We start from the raw sequence: 22,940 nt of genomic DNA on the forward strand, positions 1-22,940 counted from the left end.
AGCAGCCTGCTTCCATTACGTAACGACTTTCCCTTTTATCAGTCTTGCCCTCCAGTCTAACTTCTTGGAACCTCTTACCTTGCCTGGGCAGAGAGTTGCAGCTTTCACTTTCAAATAGCTGTAATGAAATATTTATTTAGTGCGGTAAGACTGTCCTGAGGAGTGTCATCAAATTCCACAGGCACCACCTAAGATTGCAAAATTTTTGCTTTCTGCAACCTATCCAGATTTTTGTTTATTTAATTACAGTGCATTACCAGCAAGGCCGACATTTATTGCCAGTCCGTAATTGCTCTTGAGAAGGTGGTGGTGAGGTGCCACCTTGAGTTGGTGCAATCCTTCTCGTGAAGGTGCTCCCAGCATGTCGTTAGGAAAGGAGTCCCGGGACTTAAACCCAGTGATGACGAGAGGACCTACTGAATATTGAAAGGCCTGGATAGAGTGGATGTGGAGAGGATGTTTCCAGTGGTGAGAGAGTCTAGGTCCAGAGGGCACAGAGTAGAAGGACGTCCCTTTAGAACAGAGATGAGGAGGAATTTATTTAGCCAGAGGGTGGTGAATCTGCGGAATTCATTGCCACAGGCGGCTGTGGAGGCCAAATTATTGGGTGTATTTAAAGCGGAAGTTGCTAGGTTCTTGATTAGTAAGAGTGTCAAAGGTTACGAGGAGAAGGCAGGAGAATGGGGTTGAGAGGGAAAAATAAATCAGCCATGATCAAATGGCAAAGCAGACTTGATGGGCCAAATGGCCTAATTCTGCTCCTATGTCTTACGGTCTTATATAGGAGACACAAGAGACTGCAGATGCTGGAATATGGAGCAAAAAACAACAGCTGGAGGAACTCATGGGTCGGGCAGCATCTGTGGAGGGAAATGGGCAGTCGCCGTTTTGGACCAAGACCCTCCATCTGGAGTTTGAGTGAACGGTATTGACCTGAAATGTGGACTGTCCATTTCCCTCCACAGATGCTGCCCGACCCACTGAGCTCCTCCAGCAGTCTGTTTAGCGATGGTGATAGATTTCTGGTTTATGACAGTATGTGGCTTCAGATGGAGCCTTCAGATCTAGCTGTCCCCATGTGCCCGCTCTCCATGTCCTTTATGTTGCAGAAGCTGCAGAAATGGTTGCCACAAGAGCACACAGGTTTAAGGTGCTGGGGAATAGGTATAGAGGAGATGTCAGGGGTAAGTTTTTTACTCAGAGAGTGGTGAGTGCGTGGAATGGGCTGCCGGCAACGGTGGTGGAGGCTGATACGATAGGGTCTTTCAAGAGACTGTTAGATCGATACATGGAGCTGAGTAAAATAGAGGGCTATGGGTAAGCCTAGTAATTTCCAAGGTAGGGACGTGTTTGGCACAGCTTTGTGGGCCGAAGGGCCTGAATTGTGCTGTAGGTTTTCTCTGTTCTATGTTCTAAACCGTAGGCTTGTGGTGGGGAAGGGAGGAGGTGGTGATGTTGGATTGTTGGTCAGTTGCTTCAGTGCATTTTTTGCTCGTACACATTACAGGCACAGTGCAATACTGTTGGGGGGAAGTGAATGTTTAGGGTGGTGAACGCGGTCACAATCAAGCAGTAAATTATTTCCTCTTGTTTATTTTTATCTGTTTCTGCCACCCTCTCTCCAAACCAAGCTGACACTCTGTGACATTACTGAGGGAGTGCTGCACTGGTGGTGTCTTTTGGATGAAATGTTAAACTTAGGCTTTGTCTGTCCAGTGTGCTGATAAGAAAGTGAACAAAACTATGTTTGCAGAAGGATTATACCATTAAGAATTTTACAGGACCATAGCGCTGGGATATTTAAGCTACTTTTATTCCTGGCTCCCAATCCTTTGTCACTTCAATTGCCCTTCCACCTCACCCATCCATTTTGACCTCCTGAACTGTCCTAAGCTCAGGAAAGAACACTTGATCTTTTAACCGGCTTTCTGGACTCAAACATTGAGTTAGAAGATTTTCAGGTCATGATTCTCCTGTTCCCATTTACACCTCTTGTGATTGTTTACGTGTTCCATTTATTCTATTCTGTCTGCCTCTTTCACTGCAGCTTGAAATGGACCTAACGTTTCAGGTCAAAAGCTTTTATCTCCAGCTTTTCCCAGTTTTGTCTTGGGCACGGTAGTGAGAGGGCAGGCATGGTAGTGTAGCGGTTAGCGTGACGCTATTACACCGCCAGCGACCTGGGTTCAAATCCGGCCACTGTCTGTAAGGAGTTTGTACGTTCTCCCCGTGTCTGCGTGGGTTTCCTCCGGGTGTTCCGGTTTCCTCCCACATTCCAAAGACGTACAGGTTAGGAAGTTGTGGGCATGCCATGTCGGCGCCGGAAGCGTGGCGACACTTGCGGGCTGCCCCCAGAACACTACGCAAAAAGATGTATTTCACTGTGTGTTTCAATGTACATGTGACTAATAAAGATATGTTATCTTGTCTTAAATGTTCTCTCTGTTTCTCTCTCAATGGACGCTGCCTGAGTATTTCCAGCATTTGCTATGTTGGAGAATTTAACCTGGTTTCATCTCTCTGACCATTCCATTTTGAACAAGAGATTTTATTTTAACAACAGGGTGTCCAATGACAGCCTGATCTCAGAGCAAACAAAGAAAGTTGTTTACATTAATCATTAAACTACACAGTATCGTCAAGGATACCTGCCACCTCACCCATTCCCTTTTCTTCTACCTTCTGGGAGAAGATACAGGAGCTTGAAAGCCCAGAGGAACAGACTCAAGAACAGCTTCTTCCTCACTGCTATCAGACTCCTGAACCAATCCCCTCTGTCACATCCCCTTCCTGATGGTGCTGCCATGTTCTCGAACCCTTAATTCTACCTCTTCTGTTATTGTCACTGTAGCATTTCTTTTTGCACTACCTCAGTTTGCTCTACAATCTTTGTATCATTCCGTTGTTTTGCGATCATTACTGTATTTACAGTTGTATTTATTATTACCAGCTTCTCGCAGCTCCCATCAGGCAGGAGGTACAGAAGCCTGAAGTCCCACACCACCAGGTTCAGGAACAGCTACTTCCCTTCAACCATTCGGTTTTGGAACCAACTGGCAAAGCCCTAATCACTACAGTTTAGTGACACTATGACCACTTTGATCACTTTGCACTAAAATGGACTTTGTTTTTATTTTGTTCTAATTGTGTTCTTTCTTGTAAAAATTGTGTATACATTACACAGTGCATTGAGGTAGTACAAAGCAGTAACAGAGTGCAGAATAAAGTGTTACAGTTACAGAGAAAGTGCAGTGCAATTACACGGTAAGGTGCAAGGTCATAACGAGGTGGACTGTGAGGTCACGAGTCCATCTTATTATACTAGAGGACCGTTCAATAGTCTTATAACAGCAGGATAGAAGCTGTCCTTGAGCCTGGTGGCACATGCTTTCAGGCTTTTGTATCTTCTGGCCGATGGGAGGGGGGAGAAGAGAGAATGACCCGGGTGGGTGGGGTCTTTGATTAGGTTGGCTGCTTTACCGAGGCAGCGAGAGCTATAGGCAGAGTCCATGGAGGGGAGGCTGGTTTCCGTGATGTGACATGCCTCCTCACTTCCAGGATAATTAGGGAATGGTCAATAAATGCTGGCATTGTTAGTGAAGCCCACATTCCTGAGAACAAATATCTAACAAATAATCTACAACATCGTGAATGGATAGGAAAGGTTTAGAGGGATATGGGCCAAATGCAGGCAAATGGGACTGGCTCAGACAGGCAACTTGGTCGTCATGGATGAGTTGGGTCAAAGGGCCTGTTTCCATGCTGTAGGACTCTATGACTCCATGGATCTAAATTTACTCAGAACCTACAATCCATTTAATGAGCTGAGGAACACAACTCATGACCACAATTCCAATGCGCAGGAACGTAAGAAGCGGCAGAGAGTAGTGGACTCTGCCCAATACATCACGGGCACATCCCTCCCCACCATCGGGAGTATCTACAGGAGGCGCTGCCTCAAGAAGGCAGCATCCATCATCAAAGATCCCCACCATCCGGTCCATGCCATCTTCTCGCAGCTACCATCGGGCAGGAGGTACGGAAGCCTGAAGTCCCACACCACCAGGTTCAGAAACAGCTACTTCCCTTCAACCATTCAGTTCTTGAACCAACCTGCAAAACCCTGATCACTACCTCAGTATAGCAACGCGATGACCACTCTGACCACTTTGCACTGAAATGGACTTTGTTTTTTTTTGTTCTATTGTGTTCTTTCTTGTAAAAATTGTGTATAATTTATGTTTGATTGATGTTTTTCTGGTGAATGCTGCTTATCTGATGCTATGTGCCTGTGATGCTGCTGCAAGTAAGTTTTTCATTGCACCTGTGCACACATGTACTTGTGCATATGATGTTAAACTTGACTTTGACTTTGACAACTGCAGCAACTTCTTACAGTGAGGACAAGTTCATTTCAACAGACAACTCATGTCGTGAAATCACTTACAACAATGCAGTCACCATTCAGTTCAAGAGCAGTTGGAGATGATGCATATTAATACCTTTCACCCTCTGTGAACAAATATTTTTACAAAAGTATTAATTGACTGGAGAATTACCCAATCATCGCTCTTCTGTGTGGGACTAGTGATGTGATTACTTACAGCCTTTCTGCATTCAGTCACAAAGTGGGGGCATGATCATAGTTGTACATCTATACTTGCCCTTTAACCTAGTTACCTTCTAAAGAAGGAGTCTTTGACCTGAAACGTTAACTTTGTTATAACCCCTATTTTTGCATAATAGGGGAATTTTTTATATACAGTAGTAGGGGAATTAAGGGTTATGGGGAAAGTGCAGGCAGGTGGATCTGAGTCCACGGCCAGATCAGCCATGATCTTATTGAATGGCGGAGCAGGCTCGATGGGCCAGATAGTCTTCTCCTGCTCTTATGTTCTCGCTGCACAGGTGCTGCCTGACCTTCTGAGTGCTTCTAGCATTTTCTGCTTTTGGTTCAGATTTCCAGCATCTGCAGTGTTTTGATGTTTGTTTTAGAGTGAGCCTGGCTCCAAAATCCGAAATTATCACAGGGTTAAGACCTGCAGGTTTCCTTCCTTAAATGACAGTATTGAACACTGTTGGGTTCTTGCATCAAACTGGTCATTTCACAGGCACCACTGCTGCTGTTTGCAAGCTGCATTTGAAATCTCCTGCTGTCCTGATTGGATTTGAACTTGCCTTTCCTTTCGACCAATGACGTAACCACCAAGCCACAGAACTGATTTCAAGACTGCACAGACAATGAAAGTAAGTCCATCAATAAATGGTGCAATGCCTATTTTTAAATCTCCGCTTTAAGAAAAAGCGGAACTTCTTTGCATGCAGCACGATGACTTAAAGGTTTAAAAATAACCATTTTGAAGCATTGGCAAGTGCAGTAGTATCTGCTGATTACTAAGCAATGGGATGTTTAGCTGACTAGGCTAATATTGAGTTTGTTAACTGTGAAATGTTGCAGTTAAGACCTGAGTCACTGACGGTGTTACATCTGAGCTATGCAGGGGCTTATTGGGTTGTGGATGACCTGATTTATGGAAATCCAAATCTGCTCAAATTCTCCCATAAATTTTTAAAGCATTTTTCAAGACAGGAAATTAGTTGCAGAAGTGCAAAACATTTTTAGGGGCCTACAGAACAGGGGTAGAATTTGTTAATTCAAAAGACAACCAGTCTTCATAAGAAAAACTGTTTACATATAACCTTGGTATTGGTGTATTATTGTCACTTGTACCGAGGTACAGTGAAAAAGTTGTCTTGCATACCGATCGTAGAGATCAATTCATTACGGAGTACGGTTACATTGAGTTAGTACAGAGTGCATTGAGGTAGTACAGGTAAAAACAATAACAATACAGAGTAAAGTGTCACAGCTACAGAGAAAGTGCAGTGCAATAAGGTGCAAGGTCACAACAAGGTCGATCGTGAGGTCAGAGTCCATCTTATCGTGTAAGGGAACTGTTCAATAGTCTTATCACAGTGGGGTAGAAGCTGTCCTCAAGTCTGGTGGTACGTGTCCTCAGGCTCCTGTATCTTCTACCCGATGGAAGAGGAGAGAAGAGAGGATGTTCCGGGTGGGATCAAACATATACATTGTCTTTGAGAAAGCAGCTGCCCATTCATGGCGGGACGTCACTTCAGAGATTTGATTTGGGAACTGACAAGGCAAATCTCTTCTATTGGAACTTGCAAAATAATTTATCAAACAATGTAAAATCCATTGATTCTTTAAGGCCATTAGATTTGGGACAATCTGATTGTGTACCATTGTAACTATACAGGGCAGAATGTGGATTTGCTAAGAGGGTGTGGAGACGGATGCAAGGGTCCCTGTCCCGGTTCAACCCCAGCAGCTGCGTGACAGAGGACTCTCTGATCTATGGGCTGTTCCCAGGGACACACACACTGAGACAGACATCAAGTGCTGCTGGAAGGTCATCAACTTGGTGAAAGACGCCCTTTGGTCTGCCCGAAACCTGTCGGTCTTCCAGCACAGCGAGACGTCCGTAAGGGAACGCTGCCGACTGGGGGACACACGGTGCTGCTAATGTGGGGAAAGACCACAGTCTGGGCTCCTTCCGCTGCAGGACATGGAGGGGCTGAGTCCGGTGGGGAAGTCCCTCAAACAATGAAAGGGTGCATCACCCCAGGGGGCCACATGAGTGGCAATGGTGCTATGGGTTTTAAACGATAAGTTCACATTACTGAATGCAATGACCATGAATGTAAAAGTTTTGCGCTGTGTCTTCTTTTGTATATATTTTTTATTATGAATAGAGGTTATTTTTGAACTATAAGAATAAGCTACACAGGGAAGACAATAAATAAATGTTCACGTTAATTGACCCTCGTTAAATTGTTCATTTTGACTTACAAAAAAAATCAGTTTACAGACAGGTCTCAGGAATAGAAGCTTCACGTAACCCAGGAACTGCCTGTATTTATAATTGGGGTGAATGTCTGCTATCACTCTTGAAGTCAATAATTTCACTGCTTTCAGTGGAACACTACGATCATTGTGGTAAACGTTTTGAATACAGAATTTGCATCTGTTTGTGCCATGTCAAACCATCTTCCCCATTATTATAGTTAGCTTTTTCTTTTACTTGAACAATCTATTTTGTTTACAGGCAAATAGTTTCATCGAACTGCTGCAGGAATGTAGAATTAAAATCCACCCCAACAAGGAAATGTTTCTAAATTCTGAAGACTATTGCAGATGGTGGAAATCTGAAAGAAAAACAGAAAATTTTGGAAACATTCAGCAGGAAAGCCAATCTCTGTGGGGGCAAAAAGGGTTAATATCACGAATCAATGACCTGACTGATCATTGTTGTTAAATGTTAACTGAACTGTGTTTACTTTTCCTGAAGCATGTTGCATGCAGCATGACTTTAGTTTCATGAATAAATCATGATATCAATGTCAGCAAAATAAAAGCTGGAAGTGGGGCAATGCACACACCTCTGTATGTATCAATGGTGCTGAGGTGGAGGTGGTTGAAAGCTTCAAGTTCCTTGGTGTAAACATCACCAACAGCTTGTCCGGTCCAACCAGTAGATGCCATGGCCAAGGAAACACATCAGCACCTCTACTTCCTCAGAAGTCTCAGGAAATTCGGCATATCCCCGACGACCCTCACCAATTTTTATAGATGCACCAAAGAAAGCATCCTATGCGGATGCATCACAGCTTGGTATGACAACTGCTCTGTCCAAATTGCAGAGAGTTGTGGACACAGCCCAGTCCATCACGGAAATCAGCCTCCCCTCCATTGACACTTCTCGCTGCCATGGAAAAGCAGCCAACATAATCAAAGACCCCACCCACCCTGGACATACGCTCTTCTCCCCCTTTCCATTGGATAGGAAACATAAAAGCTTGAAAGCACGTACCACCAGGCTCAAGGACATCTTCTATCCCACTGTTATAAGACTACTGAATGGACTTCTTGTACGATAAGATGGACTCTTGACCTCACAATCTACCTCGTCATGGCCTTGCACCTTATTGTCTGCCTGCACTGCACTTTCTCTGTAATGGTAACACTTTATTCTGCATTCTGTTATTGCTTTTCCCCTGTACTATCTCAATGTACTTAGGTTTTGGAATGATCTTTATGGTTTTCACTGTACCTCAGTACATGCAACAAAAGTAGACATTATCAATGACTTTTATTTCTGTACAGTATTTATAATCTATTTAGGTAGCCACACACAACTTCTTTTCTATACAACGTGTCTGTCCACTGAAACATACCTGCACCACAGCTAGCGTGCAATACGTGGCCCTTTTTGTTTCAGTGTTTTTTTATTGCTGTGGGCAAGACTGACAATTATTTTCCACCGCAAGTTGCCCTATTTTCCTGAACGTGGAGTTTTTGTATTGAGGATACATCTACATTGTTAGGTAGGGAATTTTAGTATGGCAACGATGCCAAGCATACCCCGGTCAGGCTGGCTTGTGACGTGTAGTTTCGTTGCCCTTGCTATTGGAGGTAGAGTTTGTAGCATGTTCCAGACAACTGGTTACGTGCTGAACAAAATCTTCTTAATCTGCCGTTGTTCTGGGGGTATTGCAAAGTCTGTTCCTCGCCCATGTGAAGATTTTAGGTTGTTTTAGCTGCTTCATTTTCTGCAGTCCAATTGTCGCGCAGCCCGATTGCACCGGGCAAGCACGGTAGCGTAGCAGTTAGCGTAATGCTATTACAGCGCCGGTGACCTGGGTTCAATTCCCGCCACTGTAAGGAGTTTGAACGTTCTCCCCATGTCTGCATGGGTTTCTGCCCACATTCCAAAGATGTACAGGTTAGGAAGTTGTGGGCGTGCTATGTTGGCGCCGGAAGCGTGGCGACACTTGCGGGCTGCCCCCAGAACACTCTGCACAAGAGATGCATTTCACTGTGTGTTTCGATATACATGTGACTAATAATATCTTATCTTCCCCAGAAAAGTTTACAGCGGGAAGGAGCTCAGCTGCAAAATAATACAAACTTTTGAGTTTGCGGACGCTGCCGCTATTTTTATTTCAAGCAATCGTGCGTTTGGAAAAACTCGCTTCAATCCTACTACTCTGCCGACCTTAATCTCAGGGTAAACCCCCACGTTCTCTTGCGACGGGACCGCATGCCGCGCCCGGGCAACGTGATTGACAGCAGCATGTGTGGGTCCCGGGCATCCTGACTGACAGGCCCACGTGCCGTTTCCCGGGCAGCCACCCCACCCCGTTGACTGACAGGTCCGGCGGCTCCACCCCCCCCCCGTTGACTGACAGGTCCGGCGGCTCCACCCCCCCCGTTGACTGACAGGTCCAGCGACTCCACCCCCTTCGGACGGCAGCCGCATGCGCAGCCGTGTGAGTGACGGGCGGGCTCGAGCGGGAACTTTTCAAACGGGACGCGCGGGGCGGTGGCGGGAACGGAGCGGCGCCGGGCTCAGGTACGGGGGTACGGGGGGGGGTAAGGGGGTAGGGTGACCTCCCTTCACATTGCACCCCTCCCCCAACTCGGGGTCCCTCCCTCACCCTCTACTCCCGGGGGTCTCTGGGGTCCCTTCCTTCCCCCCCACCCCACCCCACCCCCGGGGGTCTCTGGGGTCCCTTCCTTCCCCCCCACCCCACCCCGGGGGTCTCTGGGGTCCCTTCCTTCCCCCCCACCCCACCCCACCCCCGGGGGTCTCTGGGGTCCCTTCCTTCCCCCCCACCCCACCCCGGGGGTCTCTGGGGTCCCTTCCTTCCCCCCCACCCCACCCCACCCCACCCCACCCCCGGGGGTCTCTGGGGTCCCTTCCTTCCCCCCCACCCCACCCCGGGGGTCTCTGGGGTCCCTTCCTTCCCCCCCACCCCACCCCGGGGGTCTCTGGGGTCCCTTCCTTCCCCCCCCCCCCCCCCCCGGGGGTCTCTGGGGTCCCTTCCTCCCCCCCACCCCACCCCGGGGGTCTCTGGGGTCCCTTCCTTCCCCCCACCCCACCCCCGGGGGTCTCTGGGGTCCCTTCCTTCCCCCCACCCCGGGGGTCCCTTCCTCCCCCCCACCCCCGGGGCTCTGGGGTCCCCCCTACCCTCACCTTCTACCCCCCTCTCATCCTCTACCCCCCACCCTCTAATCCCCCTCCACCCTCTAATCCCCCTCCACCCTCTAATCCCCCTCCACCCTCTAACCCCCTCCACCCTCTACCCCCCTCCCCACCCCCCCCTCACCCTCTACCCCCCTCCCCCACCCCCCCTCACCCTCTACCCCCCTCCCCCCACCCCCCCCCTCACCCTCTACCCCCGGGGTCCTTTCACCCACCCCCTCGGGGGTCTCCAGGGTCCCTTCCCCCCTCATTCTCTACTCCCTCTAACCCTGGGGGTCTCTGGGATACTTTCACCCCCCTCCCCCCCCCCCGGGGGGGAGTCTTCGAGTTCCCTTTCTGCCCTGGACCCCAGCCCAATCATCAGGGGGTCACCGTGGCCGCCCTCCCCATTCCGAATCCCCAAGGATTCCCGGTGCTGCCCCGCCGTCCCGCACCACCAACCACAGTGGACACAGGGTCCCCCCTCCCTCTGCACCGTGTCTCAGGGTCTCCTTCCCTGCCCGAGTGCCTGACTCCGCCCAGCCCTGTGCCCATTGCAATGTTGTATTGAAATCTTGTTCATTCATCAATGTTGGCATTCCTCTGCTGGGAGGTTTGCTCTCGCTATCAATAAAGGAATGCTTTCTTTGTGTGTATCGGCAGCTTCTATAAGACACCAAGGAGTATGAAAAAATATAGAAGTCTTCATGTAGTGTCGTTGACGTCCCGAATTGGTTTATAGCCATTGCTCCTGTTCTTGAAAACTTGCACAGCTTTTGCACGGTTAGTTGCTGTAAACAGCATACGATATGATAGGATAATCTGTTGCTTTTAGCAAACGTTGGTTGAAGGATTGAGCAGGCCACTGGGGATAATTGCCCTGGTTATTAAAATAGTGCCGCCTGGAAGAGCAGATTTTGCAAAAAGATTTCTGCAAATCAGGAAATACTTTAAATTTTATGTAAAATTAAAAGCAGAGATCAAGTACCATCTGTGCTGAATTTCCAGGATCTGTAGTATTTACATTTATGTAGCATCTTTCACAATCTTTCCAAATATTTACAGCTAAATACCTCGGAAATGTTATCACTTCTGTCATGTGGGACTTGGCTTTGAGAATTTCTTGTAAATTACTTGCCTCTTAGCTGAAACTTGTTAAATGTTGAGTAAATTGGGATATTTAAAGCTGCCTGTTTCTGAATTTAATTTTTGCCCCCCCCTCCCCCTTTCAGGTTAGTGTTTACACTTGGAAGCCTTGCAGAAGCATTGCAGATGTTGTTGCCGTATTTATTTAACATTTCAGCAACTTCAGCTAGATGGGTACTTTGACTTTTATTTTCAAAGTTGCTGTGCTACTTGTTGTGATTGTACAGCACCCCTGGGTATGTGTTGGAGAGACAAAGCACGCTTATCAGTTTTGGATAATTATACCTACATTTAAAGTTGAATATAAATGGAAAATTAACATCCGTATGTCGTTTTGAGCAACATTTAAGAAACAGGACTTGGAATGGCACTCAGCAGAACATCACTGTCAGGGTTCCATCTGACAGTTTGACAGTAGAAGTTCAGTTTATTGCACTTGCTGTTTAAAGAAGTGAGTATTCTTTGGAGTGATCCACATAAAATTATTTTTGTAGTGTTTTGCTGTTGCTGTTTTTTTTTTGCAATCTCTAATCCAGACTTTTTCTAAGGGAACCCATTAGAGTTTGGGAATTTCGCCTTAGTAAATTGGTTTATTATTGTCACATGTACTGAGGAAGAGTGAGAAACTTTGTTTTGCATGCCATCCATTTCATTACAACAGTGCATTGAGATAGTACGAGGGAAAACAATAACAGAATGCAGAATAAAGTGTTGCAGTTACAGAGAAAGTGCAGGCAGACAGTAAGGTGCAAGGTCATAACAAGGTAGATTGTGAGGTTAAGGGTCCACCTTATTTTACAAAAGGTCTGTTCAATAGTCTTACAACAGCAGGATAGAAGCTGTTTTTGAGCCTGGTGTTATTGGTGTATTGCATGTGTTCTGCAGCTAAATGTTTTTTTTTTAAGAAAAGCAGAAAGTGACTAGTGACATTTCCTAAGTCTGGGATGTCCTAAAAGTCTTATGCAGTTAATTGAACACCTTTTGAAAAATTGTTGTTGCAATATTTTATAACAGTGAAATTGTGTTCAATAAGCTCCCACATACTGCACCATGGTATTTATCAGATCTGATTTTGGTAATGTCGATTGAGAAAATACAGGCCAGCATACCACTCTTAATACATTCTTCCTTGTCATAGTGTCTAAATATTTTTTTACATCCACCTGACAGAGCAGACTTGACTTAATGTCTCATTCAAAAGGCAGCACCTCTGGCAGTGCTGCATTCCCTAGTTACTGCACTGAAAGAAAAAGGCAGATTTGCATTCCTGTCATGCCTTTTGCATTCTTTCAGAATGTACCAAAATATTTTGTAGTCTATTAAGTACTTTGAAGTGCAGTCACTGTTGTGATACCAGAAACTTAGCAGTGTTTAGTTGAAAACATTCTAGAACTGGGGTCACTATTTAAAAATAAAATGTCATCCATTTAAAATGGAGATGATGTGATTTTTTTTCTCTCTGAGGATCATGCGTCTTTAGAACTTGCATCCTCAAACAGTGGAAACGTGAGTTGAATATTTTTGAGGCAGAGTTAGATAGATTGTGAAGCAAACAGGTAGAAGGTTAACAGGGCAAGCTAGGACTATGGAAGATACAGTCTAATAAGCCATGATCCTGTTGAATGTTGGAGCAGACATGATAGGTTAGGTGGCCTACTCCTAGTTCGTATAAGTGCTACCGAGCTACAGGTAACATGAGTGAAATACTCTTTGTATTGGAGCAGTGTGAAAATAGTTGATATGGTGTAAATTATACTGGGTGCTCCGGTTTCCTCCCACATCACAAAATTGTGTGGATTGGTATGTTAATTGGCCACTGCAAGTTGTTCCTGGTGTGGAGGTGAATGGTATAATGTGAGGCAAGTTGATGAGAATGTGGGGAGAATAAAACTGGTTTGGGTAGGATTAATGTAAAAATGGGTGCTTGATAGTCAGCAGGACTTGATGCACTGAAGGTCTGTTTCTGTGCTGCCTCTTTCTATGACTATGACTTTATATTTTCCTATCATTGTCTAATGTATAGCATACTGACGTACAGTATTGCAAATTAATTTGTGTAATCGTACTGCAGTGAAAACACAGATGTCCCATCCAGAGTTGTCAAAATCAAACAGTTGTTTGAAATGCTTTGAAATACTGCAAATTTATTTAACCTAAGCTTTCATGCATTGCACATTCAATGGTGCTCCAGATTGCTTATTGTAAAACTGAAAATTGTAAGTGGATTGGAAAATAGTGGCTTTGTAAGCTTTCCGTATAATTCTAGACGAGAGTTTGATTATAGTCCAGATTGATATACCAGCTGTTAGTGTCTTTCAAACATTAACTTTGGAGCAGCCTGACCTAGTTATGGGGTGCCAAGCTAGTAAAGCTTGAGAGACCTCATAAAGATAACTCCTGTAAGAACTGGAATATCTACCACTGACATGATGGTTTAGTGAATGTTTTTGCAACATCAGGAAAATACAGGGTTCCAAGGCATTAACAGACCCAAGACTTAGCATTATTCTCTACATCAGGAATTTAAATCTTGTAAAGCACCCTTTTATAGTTGGAGAAAGGCCAAAGATCTTTTTCCAAAGGATGTCATCCACGAAAACATGTTCAACCGAAAGCGATGTTAACAATAGCTTAAAAAAAACTTGATCAGATTTTGTCTTTGGGGAAGATGGTGGATTTAGGGAGGAAATTTCAGGATGGGAGTTCGGTGGCTGGTGGCATAACCACTTTGATCGGAGTGGAGACTGATTCAGAGAAGCTGGAGGAACATGACAACAACAAGACCCTTTTCTCAGCCCTTGTACAGGCTGTCCCTGGGTAATGAATGGGTCCTGCTTTTACAGATGTCCACAAGTCTATTTTGTCTGTAAATCAGAAAATACTCAAAAATAATTTGATATGGTAACTGTCCCTCCACAGTAATGTAATGAATGGTGTCAAAACCACAACACAAGATAAGAAAGAACAAAAGAACGATTACTAACATTGGAGAGAGAGGAAACTGGTTCTGCTGTCCATAAGAATGAATGAACGTATATATGTGCATCAGGCTTTTGAATTTAATAATGTGGGAGCTTGTTTGTATGTAGGGGTGTCCATAAATCGGGTGTTGATAACCTGGGAATGGCCTCTATGCTTTTTCTACCTCTAAACTTGACTTTTCCATTGTTTTCTTCGTGGGCCTGTTGAATTGTATGATCTTAAGATTTGAGTTTATGGACAACTTTGCTGTCCATAGCCCTACTTGCAGCTGTCATCGTACTCTTTAACATTCAGTGGTTCCTCCCACCTTCATCAGGCTCCTCCATTTTTTTACCCTTCCCTGGCTCGTAGCTTCAACCCACTTGCAATCTGCTGAGTATTATTCTCATCCAGTCCTGACCTTCTGCATCTGCAATTTCTGTTATTCCACCACTAGTGGCTGTGCATTCAGCCGCCTGTGCCCAAAGCTCTGGAATACTGTCCTTCCCCCTCCTGCCCTGTCTTTCCAGACATTTCTTGCAACCTAACTCTTAAATTTTTGGTTACCTATTTTAATGCATCCTTCAGTAGAACAGAAATAAATTTTGCACCATCACATCTGGGGTATCTTGCTGAGTTGAATCTGCTATATAAGTGCAAATTAGTAGAAAATTATTAATATTTTTATTGTTGCATGCTATGTTTACTTTTGTACCAACATTGCCAATAGAAATGACTTGTAAATAGAATACAATGAACGCTTCATCATTCGTTTTGTTCATTTGGATTCCTCAGAACGTCGAAATTGAAGATATGATTGTAAAGGGTTAATTGGAGGGAATACCCGTAAAATGTTTGCAGGGTGGAGAGGAAAATAGTAATGCTGGAACTATGACACAGTTGCAATGCACCACAGGGTGAGCATGCATTGGGAAAGTGTACATGTTATCAGTGTGACTTTATGTTGTACACACTTCCTAAACATCTCAGTGTGGATCATGACAAGGCCAGCCTGCTGTTAGAATGGGTTCCTTAGACTTCAAATTACACTTGCGTTGTTGTGAGTTCTGCTTCTCCCCATGTTTGTTTTTAATGATTCTAGAATGCGTAACAAAAACAGTGTTCATCCGCTCAAGGTAGTTGAAAAGACTAATTCTGCCTTAGTTTATGTAAACTTGTGAACAGTCTTTATTTTAGTTTAATTTTATTTTTTAATATGTTCTGCTGACAAGACTCCAGCTTTAACCTGCCTGGATGCTGGTAATGGGATACTAATTTGCATCAGTACCATGAAGTGAATAAAAGTGAGCATAATAATATGTAACTTGAGCTGCTTCACTTGCCTTAGTAGTGTAAACAAGGGTGAAGTTTAATGGAAGGTGAAATTCGACTAATTTGAAATAACTCGTGTCACAAAATGTTAAAAATGGCTCCCACAGATCAATGTTAATTTTTTTTTTAACCTAAAAGCTAATGTTACTTTTTTAAAAAAAAGTTCCAAAGATTACTGTGGGACGAATGCAGAATAAGTCAGAAGCCAAATGTTTTGCATGGGCGGTTCCCCTCTTAGGAATTGTTAACAATTGGAAAGAGTTACTCTATGAATCATTTTTTAACTGTTCGGGGTTAGGCGAAACATACAGTCCGTGCTCTGGAATCTAACCACCAAAATGGGGACATAAAAACTTTAGCAGCTGAGGCACTATGAAACTAGTCTTGAAATTCCTTTTAATCTCAGGTTGTAATCACTTTAAGTAAAATCAATAGTTCTTATTCAGTTATTTCCACGATTTAAACTGAATCCTTTTGTGGATTAGTCTGAGTTGCTATTACATTTTTTTCACTTGTCACGTGGAAGCTGCTGTTGTGATTTTGATGTGCAGTGTCAGGTGGCTTATTGAACGGTTCCTTTAATTGCATTTCTACTAACAGTGGGTAAAGAAAAGTTCTCTTTTGGCAGACATTGACAACTGGCATTATGTTTTGGTAAAGGTAGTATGTTTGGCTATGGTGAGAGTTGTGTTCCTTTATCAAGTTTGAATCTTGAAATTAATTTTTCTTTGGGTATCTTGATTCTTCACCACCCAACATCAACACCACCCCCCCCCCCACCTCATTCCCTGACCTCAGAAGAGAACACAAATAAGAATATGCTGCTGAATTGTTTAGCATGTGCTTAAACTGAATACTAATTAAAACACCAACTGTTTGGTGTTGGTGAATAGTGTAATAGTGCCAGCCAGGCATTTGTTTGAAAGCGGGAAAGGATCTATGGGCTTTCTTAGAGTAGGCGCTGACATCTGTTGCAGTCGGATATAGTCAGTTGTGCCTGGCAGCTCTTGTTTAATTTTGGCTATTGCTCACTGTGGGTCTAGATTTATAACGCTACAATGAAAAACAGTATTCTTGCCAAAATGTGAGGCCACATTGTGGCTGGGAGTTTCAATTTTAGTACACTTTCTATTTGAACAGCGTAAACATGTTTTTAAGTATCCATCTCCTTGGTTGGTCGTGATTTGTATTTTATGCAGCTGTCAGTTTTGTAGTTGAATTTCATCTTTTAACATTTTATAATAGCAACTTCCATTTCTGTAGTATTAATTTACCAAAAAGTCCCAATGCGCTTCATGTTCTCAAACAAAAATTGGCATCAAACCACTCAAGGAGGTACAAGGGCAGATAATTAAAAATTTGGTCAGAGGCATCCTAAAGATGCAGAGAGCTGGAAGTTTAATGAGGGAATTCTGTAACTTTGAGCTTTGGTACTGAAGCAGTGGCCTGCCAGTATTGGAGTTATTCAAGAGGCCAGCAGTAAAAGAATGCCTATGTTTTGTTGATAAGTGGATTGTGAGTATGGAGCTGGAGGAGATTAGGCATAGCAAAACTGAAGGGATTTAGGGGAGGTTGTAGCTGGTGTAAGCTTGTAACTGACAGCAAAACTTGGGAGCAATCACTTTTGTGGGTCTAATTTAGCGCTTAGAATACAGGGGCTCCTTGGGTTACGAATAACCTGACTTGCAGAAATCCGACTTTATGCAAATTCTCCCATACATTTTTTAAGCAATTTTCAAGCTAGTAATAAATGTCAGAGTTGAGTTTATTGCAATTTATTGGTGCAATGAAAAACTTACTTGCAGCAGCATCACAGGCACATAGTATCATTTAAGCAGTATTCACAAGAAAAAAATAAATTAAACATGAATTCTGCACAATTTTTACAAGAAAGAATGCAATTAGAACAAACAAAAAGTGTTCATTAATATAGTGTGTGTTCCATTAGTTTAATTATGAGTAGTATTAGTTGATTATTCAATGAAATGAAAGAATTATAGCAAGTGTACATAGAGCGACGTGATACGGGTAGCAATAGAAAACGGATGTTCTCAGGAATGGAACCCTTGTGTAACCTGGGGACTGCCTGTACTACCTTTCCTGCACTACCTTTCCTGCAGTGGGAAATGTGTAAATATTGATCCTTGTGGAGGATGAATATGCAAATTCATCTGCTGGTGAAGGGAGTGGAAACATGCTGCAAACAAATAATAAAAGTCAGAACTTGTTGTAAAAGATACAAATATTATGGAGGGAGTCTGGAGAGACTTGGCTTTTTTACCTGGAGCAGGCTGATGTGCTGGGAATAGCAGAAATTTTGTAGTGCACTTTCTGCATGGTAAATCTGAATTGGTAAGGTTTATGTAGAAAAGGGATGACAAAATCTCATCACTGCAAGGGGCCTGGAGGCATCTGCTCCTTAGTTTTGTAATGGAACGCAGTGTCATAGGGCAGCAATTGGCTTCACCATTCTACTCTGCAGAGCACAGAATTTTTTGTTTTGTTTGAATTGATGCTACATCTGGGTCTTTGTTAATGCTGTATGGTGAGTAAATTGTTTAAAAATAGGCCAAGTAATTGTAATTCAATGCTGATGCAGCTTTGTGCCCGTGATTCTCTACTGAAAGAGTTGTGATTGCCTTCCTTGTGAACTGGAAGTCAGCCATTTCAAGGCTAAAGCAGAAAATGCTGCAAACACTCAGCAGGTCAGGCTGCATCTGTGCAAAGAGAAACAGAGTTAAAGTTTCATGTCAAGCTCTTCTTCAAAACTCAGGAAGAAAGAAATCAAGATAGTTTTTAGTTGAGGAGAGGTTGGGAGAGGGGTGGATAGGTCAAAGGGAATACCTCTGATAGGTAAAGCCAGCTTGCTGTGTGGATAAGTTACAGATGTCATCTGGTCGATGGAGTGAGGGGCAGTTGGAGAGAGAAAGTGAACAAAACCTGTTTAGATAGAAAATGAAGGTAATTAGTGAGAATAAAATGAACATTATTTGCAAAATGCAGGATTGCAGTTCAGGGCTCCTGGGCATATCCCAAAGTTTTTACATCTCCACAGCTCCTTTGCATTTCTTTATTTGTGTTGTCACTCTAAAGCTCTCATCTAAAGTTTTGTTTTCTCTTTCTAAAAGAAGGTGGAGATAAAATGAGGAAATTTGCTCTATGTGAATCTATATGAATTCTTTTCCATTATAGTGAATTGATTTTGTATGAAAGAATAGTAAACAATGTTTTCTTGGGGGGGGGGTGGGGGGGGAGTGGTTTCTGTGCTGCAGTGTTCTCAGACTAAAAAGGCAGGCAGGTAGCCCCATCCCTGGCTATTGCAATACTTGATACTTTGGGGTACATAAATGGTACATATCGAACATTATCAATCAGGAAATCGATACAATGCACAGGCAGTTAGTGTAACGCTTTACAGAGCCAGCGACCTGGGTTCAATCCCAGCTGCCTGTTAGGAGTTTGTACGTTATCCCCGTGTCTATGTGGGTTTCCTCCCACATTCCAAAAGATGTACAGGTTAGGAAGTTGTGGGCATGCTATGTTGGCGCCGGGAGTGTGGCGACAGTTGCGGGCTGCCCCCAGAACATGATGCAAAAGATGCATTTTACTGGGTGTTTCAATGTACGTGTGACTAATACAGATATCTCACCTTATCTTAATCGGAAATAGATATTGTAATTGAAATTATGAAGCTTCAAGTTACAGAAGTTAAAATTTATATTGCAGAAGTTTAGAAAAAGGTTTTGATCCAGGATCAGTATATAAATGAATGCTTATGTGAATCTTGTAACTTTAAGGAAACCATTTTGTTTTATTTGCAGTAAAATAAGTCACATGAATAATTGTGTAGTTTAAATTAAAAATGGGTCCAACAATTCCATGGTAAGTGAGTGTACACAGGGATAACTTGTATTGTTTAAATTTTGTCTTCAGGCCCTTGTGATATTGTTATTTTGAGATGACAGATGGCCTAATTTTGTGTTTTATCTGCTCATTACAACATCAGTCAGCTTGACGTTCTTCAGGACAAAATGGTTGCCTCCCCTATCAGGGATGTAGTAATTGTCAGTTTGGCATTTCGTAGAGTAATTCAGCATAGAAACAAACTTTTTTTCCTGAAGAAAACAAAATTAATTTTATTGTTCTTTCCCATAAAAACAATTCACCATGATGGAAAACAATTCAAATAGTTTTAAGAATGTAAAGAGAGATGTGTACCAATTGTATTATATTTCCTGGTATATACTTCTATGAAAAAGAGAAAGAACAAAACCTGAGTTGGGAGCTCTTGGCACCTACATGTCTGCCCACACTAACACCATCAAGAGCACTTATTATTATATGTTAATATTCTTTAACAAGAGTTGAAAGGTCACATTAAGAGAGGCATTCAAGATTACCAATAATCTAATCTCTGCACTTTAAATGTAAAGCAATTTTTGTAGGGATTATCTTGTGTAATTTAATTATACGCTGATTCTTTCAATTCTTAATTAAATCTTTTGTATTGTAACTTGAGACTATCTACATAAAGTTAAAGGTCTTCCCCACCCTATGACAGGTCAAGTGAGTTGATCCAATGAGTAAGTCAAGCCATATCAAACAGGAAGGTTTCACATTCAGTATACGAACACAGCGATCTCTTTCACCAGTGGTGAGAGCGACTTCAATTTATGATGTGCCGAAGAAGGAGGTTTAAGAACCACCAAGGTTCCCTGGAGATACGAGATTCTGCAGATGCTGGAATCTGGTGCAACACACACAAAATGCTGGAGAAACTCAGCAGGTCAGGCAGCATCTATGGAGAGAAATAAACAATTGACATTTTGGGTCGAGACCCTTCATCAGGACTGGAAAGGAAGAGGTCGGAAATCCAGCTTCTGCCCTCTTCCTTTCCAGTCCTGATGAAAGGTCCTGATCTAAAACATTGACTGCCTGCTTTTCTCCACAGATGCTGCCTGGCCTGCTGAGTTCCTCCATCATAGTGTTTTTCAACTTGATGTAGTTGGTAGGCTTACTGACTGGGGAGGCAATGGTCATCACAGCTGACCCTGTGGTAAGAGGGGCACACTGACTGAAAACATTGACCAAGAGGGAACCTCTGTTTTTAAACCTTCTATGCACCATTGTAAATTGAAGCCACTCCCACCACTAGTGAATGAGATAGCTGTGTTAGTATACTGAACCCCAACCTTTCTGTTTGATATGGCTCAACCTTAATCACTTGATATCATAAAGTGGGGAAGACCTTAACTTCTTGTAAATTGTGTAAAACTACGATACAAAAGATTAAATTAAGAATTGAAAACATCATCAATGTACAATTAAAGGTTTACACACAGGATAACCCCTATAAAAAAAAGTAACTGCTTTAAGTATAAAGTGCAGAGATTGGATTATTGGTAATCTTGAGTGCCTTTCTTAATGTGATCTTTCAACTCTTGTTAAAGAGTAGTAACGTACAATAATAAATGCTCTTGATGGTGTTGGTGTGGGCAGACATTTCGGGGCCAAGAGCTCTCATCTCAGCTTTTGTTCCCTCCCCCTACCTCTAAGTGTAATCTTGGACACACATGATTTGTACATGTCTTTCTTTACGTTTGTTATGTCATCAAATCTATACTATTTACAATGCAACAATGTCACTTGTATTTCCTCTTTTAAACAATACACCCATGAAGTATTTGGTCACATACAGGAATGGCTACAGCTCTATGCCCCAAAGTGAAACCTAGAAATTCCACTATAATAGGTACAATGAAACAGTTATAATGGCAACCACACATACTACAAGCACATAAAAGGTGTTTTACTATGGCCTGCATAGACGTGGTGGGCTGACGGGACCTCAAAACTCATGGTTGTATTGGGCAGCATTGATCCTTGCTGTCTACATTTCTGAGACTTGAATTATTTGTAGCGGGCACCTTGGGTCACTGAGAACCTACCACCAAAGCTATCCCCACAAAATATTCCACTGCCAGAATAAGCAAAGCAAATCAATTCTAGCATTCTCTCTCAGACCAACATCTATTATTAAGGTCCTAATTACACCAAGTTGGCTCCATTAGGCTTGACACATTGTTCCAAAAACACTTTTAAGCTCATTATGGAAAGAGATGACCAAGTGTACAGAGGAGAAGATTCAAGGAATTTCTTTTCACTCAGTCTTAAATTTGGCATGCTGGCCTTCATCATTCAGGGCATTAAGTATAGGAGTTGGGAAATTATGTTGCAGTTATACAAGATGTTGGTGAGGCCACACTTGGAGTATTGTGTTCAGATTTGGTCAGAATGTGGAGATTGAGGGGTGATCTGATAGAGGAATATAAACTCATGACGAGTATAGAGAAGGTGAAAGCACATACTCTTTTTCCCAGAGAAAGGGTGCTAAAAACGAGGGCATAGGTTTAAGATCAGAGGCGAGAGATTTAAAAAGGATATTGAGGCAGCTTCTTCATGCAAAGGATGGTGCATATTTGGAATGAACTGCCAGAAATAGTGGTTGAGGCGGGCACATTAGCAACATTTAAAAGCCATCTAGATAAGTACATGAATAGAAGAGGTTGAGAGGGCTATGGGCCAAATGCAGGCAAATGGGACTAGCTCGCTGGGCAACAGTTGGCATGGACAAGTTGAGCCGAAGAGCCTGTTTCCATGCTGTATAACTAAATTGTCTACCTGTTACTCTGAGATTGTGACCCCTGATTTTAAATAACAAGGCCACCGAAAACACACTCTCTGTATCCACCCTGTTAACCCTGTAAGATGAGCTCTCGTTCTTCCAAACCCTGGAGAATACAGGCTTCGTCTCAATCTCTCATTGTACGGCAAAACTGTCAATATGAGAAAGGTTGTTGCATTGCTTCTAAGGCAATTATATTTTTTTTAGGTAGGGAGAGCAAAACTACATTGTATTCCAGGTGCTGTCTTACTAAGGCCCTAGGTAATTGCAATAAGACATTTGCTACACTCCCATCCACTTGCCTTCAGCACCTAGAGAAGTTTGAAAAATGATAACTAATGTAGCCACCCACCTCTCTGACGTATATCATCGGGTTCTTTATTTTTCAGCTGTTAGTCTCGCCAATTCTGCATTTTGTTTTAAACAAACTAATATTGTTTGCTTCCTCATTCTCAATAGGTTCTTCAATATCGCCAGCATTTTTTTTGCATTCTGTGACCCACGGTAATTATTTTCTGTCATTTTCTTCTTTCCCCATTATCCCTACACTCGACTGCTGAAAGTAAACTCAATATTTTAAATAATGAAATGAAAGTAAGAAGACACACAAATTTATATCTTAATGCTTTTTAAGAGTTGGAACATATTAGTGGTTATAAATAGATTTTTAATAAATGATATAAACAAATCAACATTTATCCATTGCACAATGTACAAAATTAACCTGGGGTACGTGAATTAAAGTTTAAATTTACCTTTTTCCAAATGTA

At 42.9% G+C, this 22,940-nt stretch overlaps 1 protein-coding gene across 2 annotated transcripts in view; it reads left to right on the forward strand.

Annotated features, from left to right (window-relative positions):
• The first annotated feature begins 9,305 nt into the window (after positions 1–9,305).
• Positions 9,306–22,940, forward strand: part of sun1b (Sad1 and UNC84 domain containing 1b) — a 67,691-nt gene continuing 54,056 nt past the window's right edge. Inside the window, exon 1 of one of the 2 annotated variants that reach the window (XM_052022535.1) lies at positions 9,306–9,434. In XM_052022535.1, coding sequence (XP_051878495.1) covers positions 9,340–9,434 — 95 coding nt within the window. In that variant the 5' untranslated portion in view covers positions 9,306–9,339. Of the gene's footprint in view, positions 9,435–18,011; positions 18,031–22,940 lie in introns of those variants that run through there. The other variant, XM_052022540.1, reaches the window with a different exon arrangement.

Source organism: Pristis pectinata, chromosome 8, assembly GCF_009764475.1.
Source record: "Pristis pectinata isolate sPriPec2 chromosome 8, sPriPec2.1.pri, whole genome shotgun sequence".
NCBI classification, from domain to species: domain Eukaryota; kingdom Metazoa; phylum Chordata; class Chondrichthyes; order Rhinopristiformes; family Pristidae; genus Pristis; species Pristis pectinata.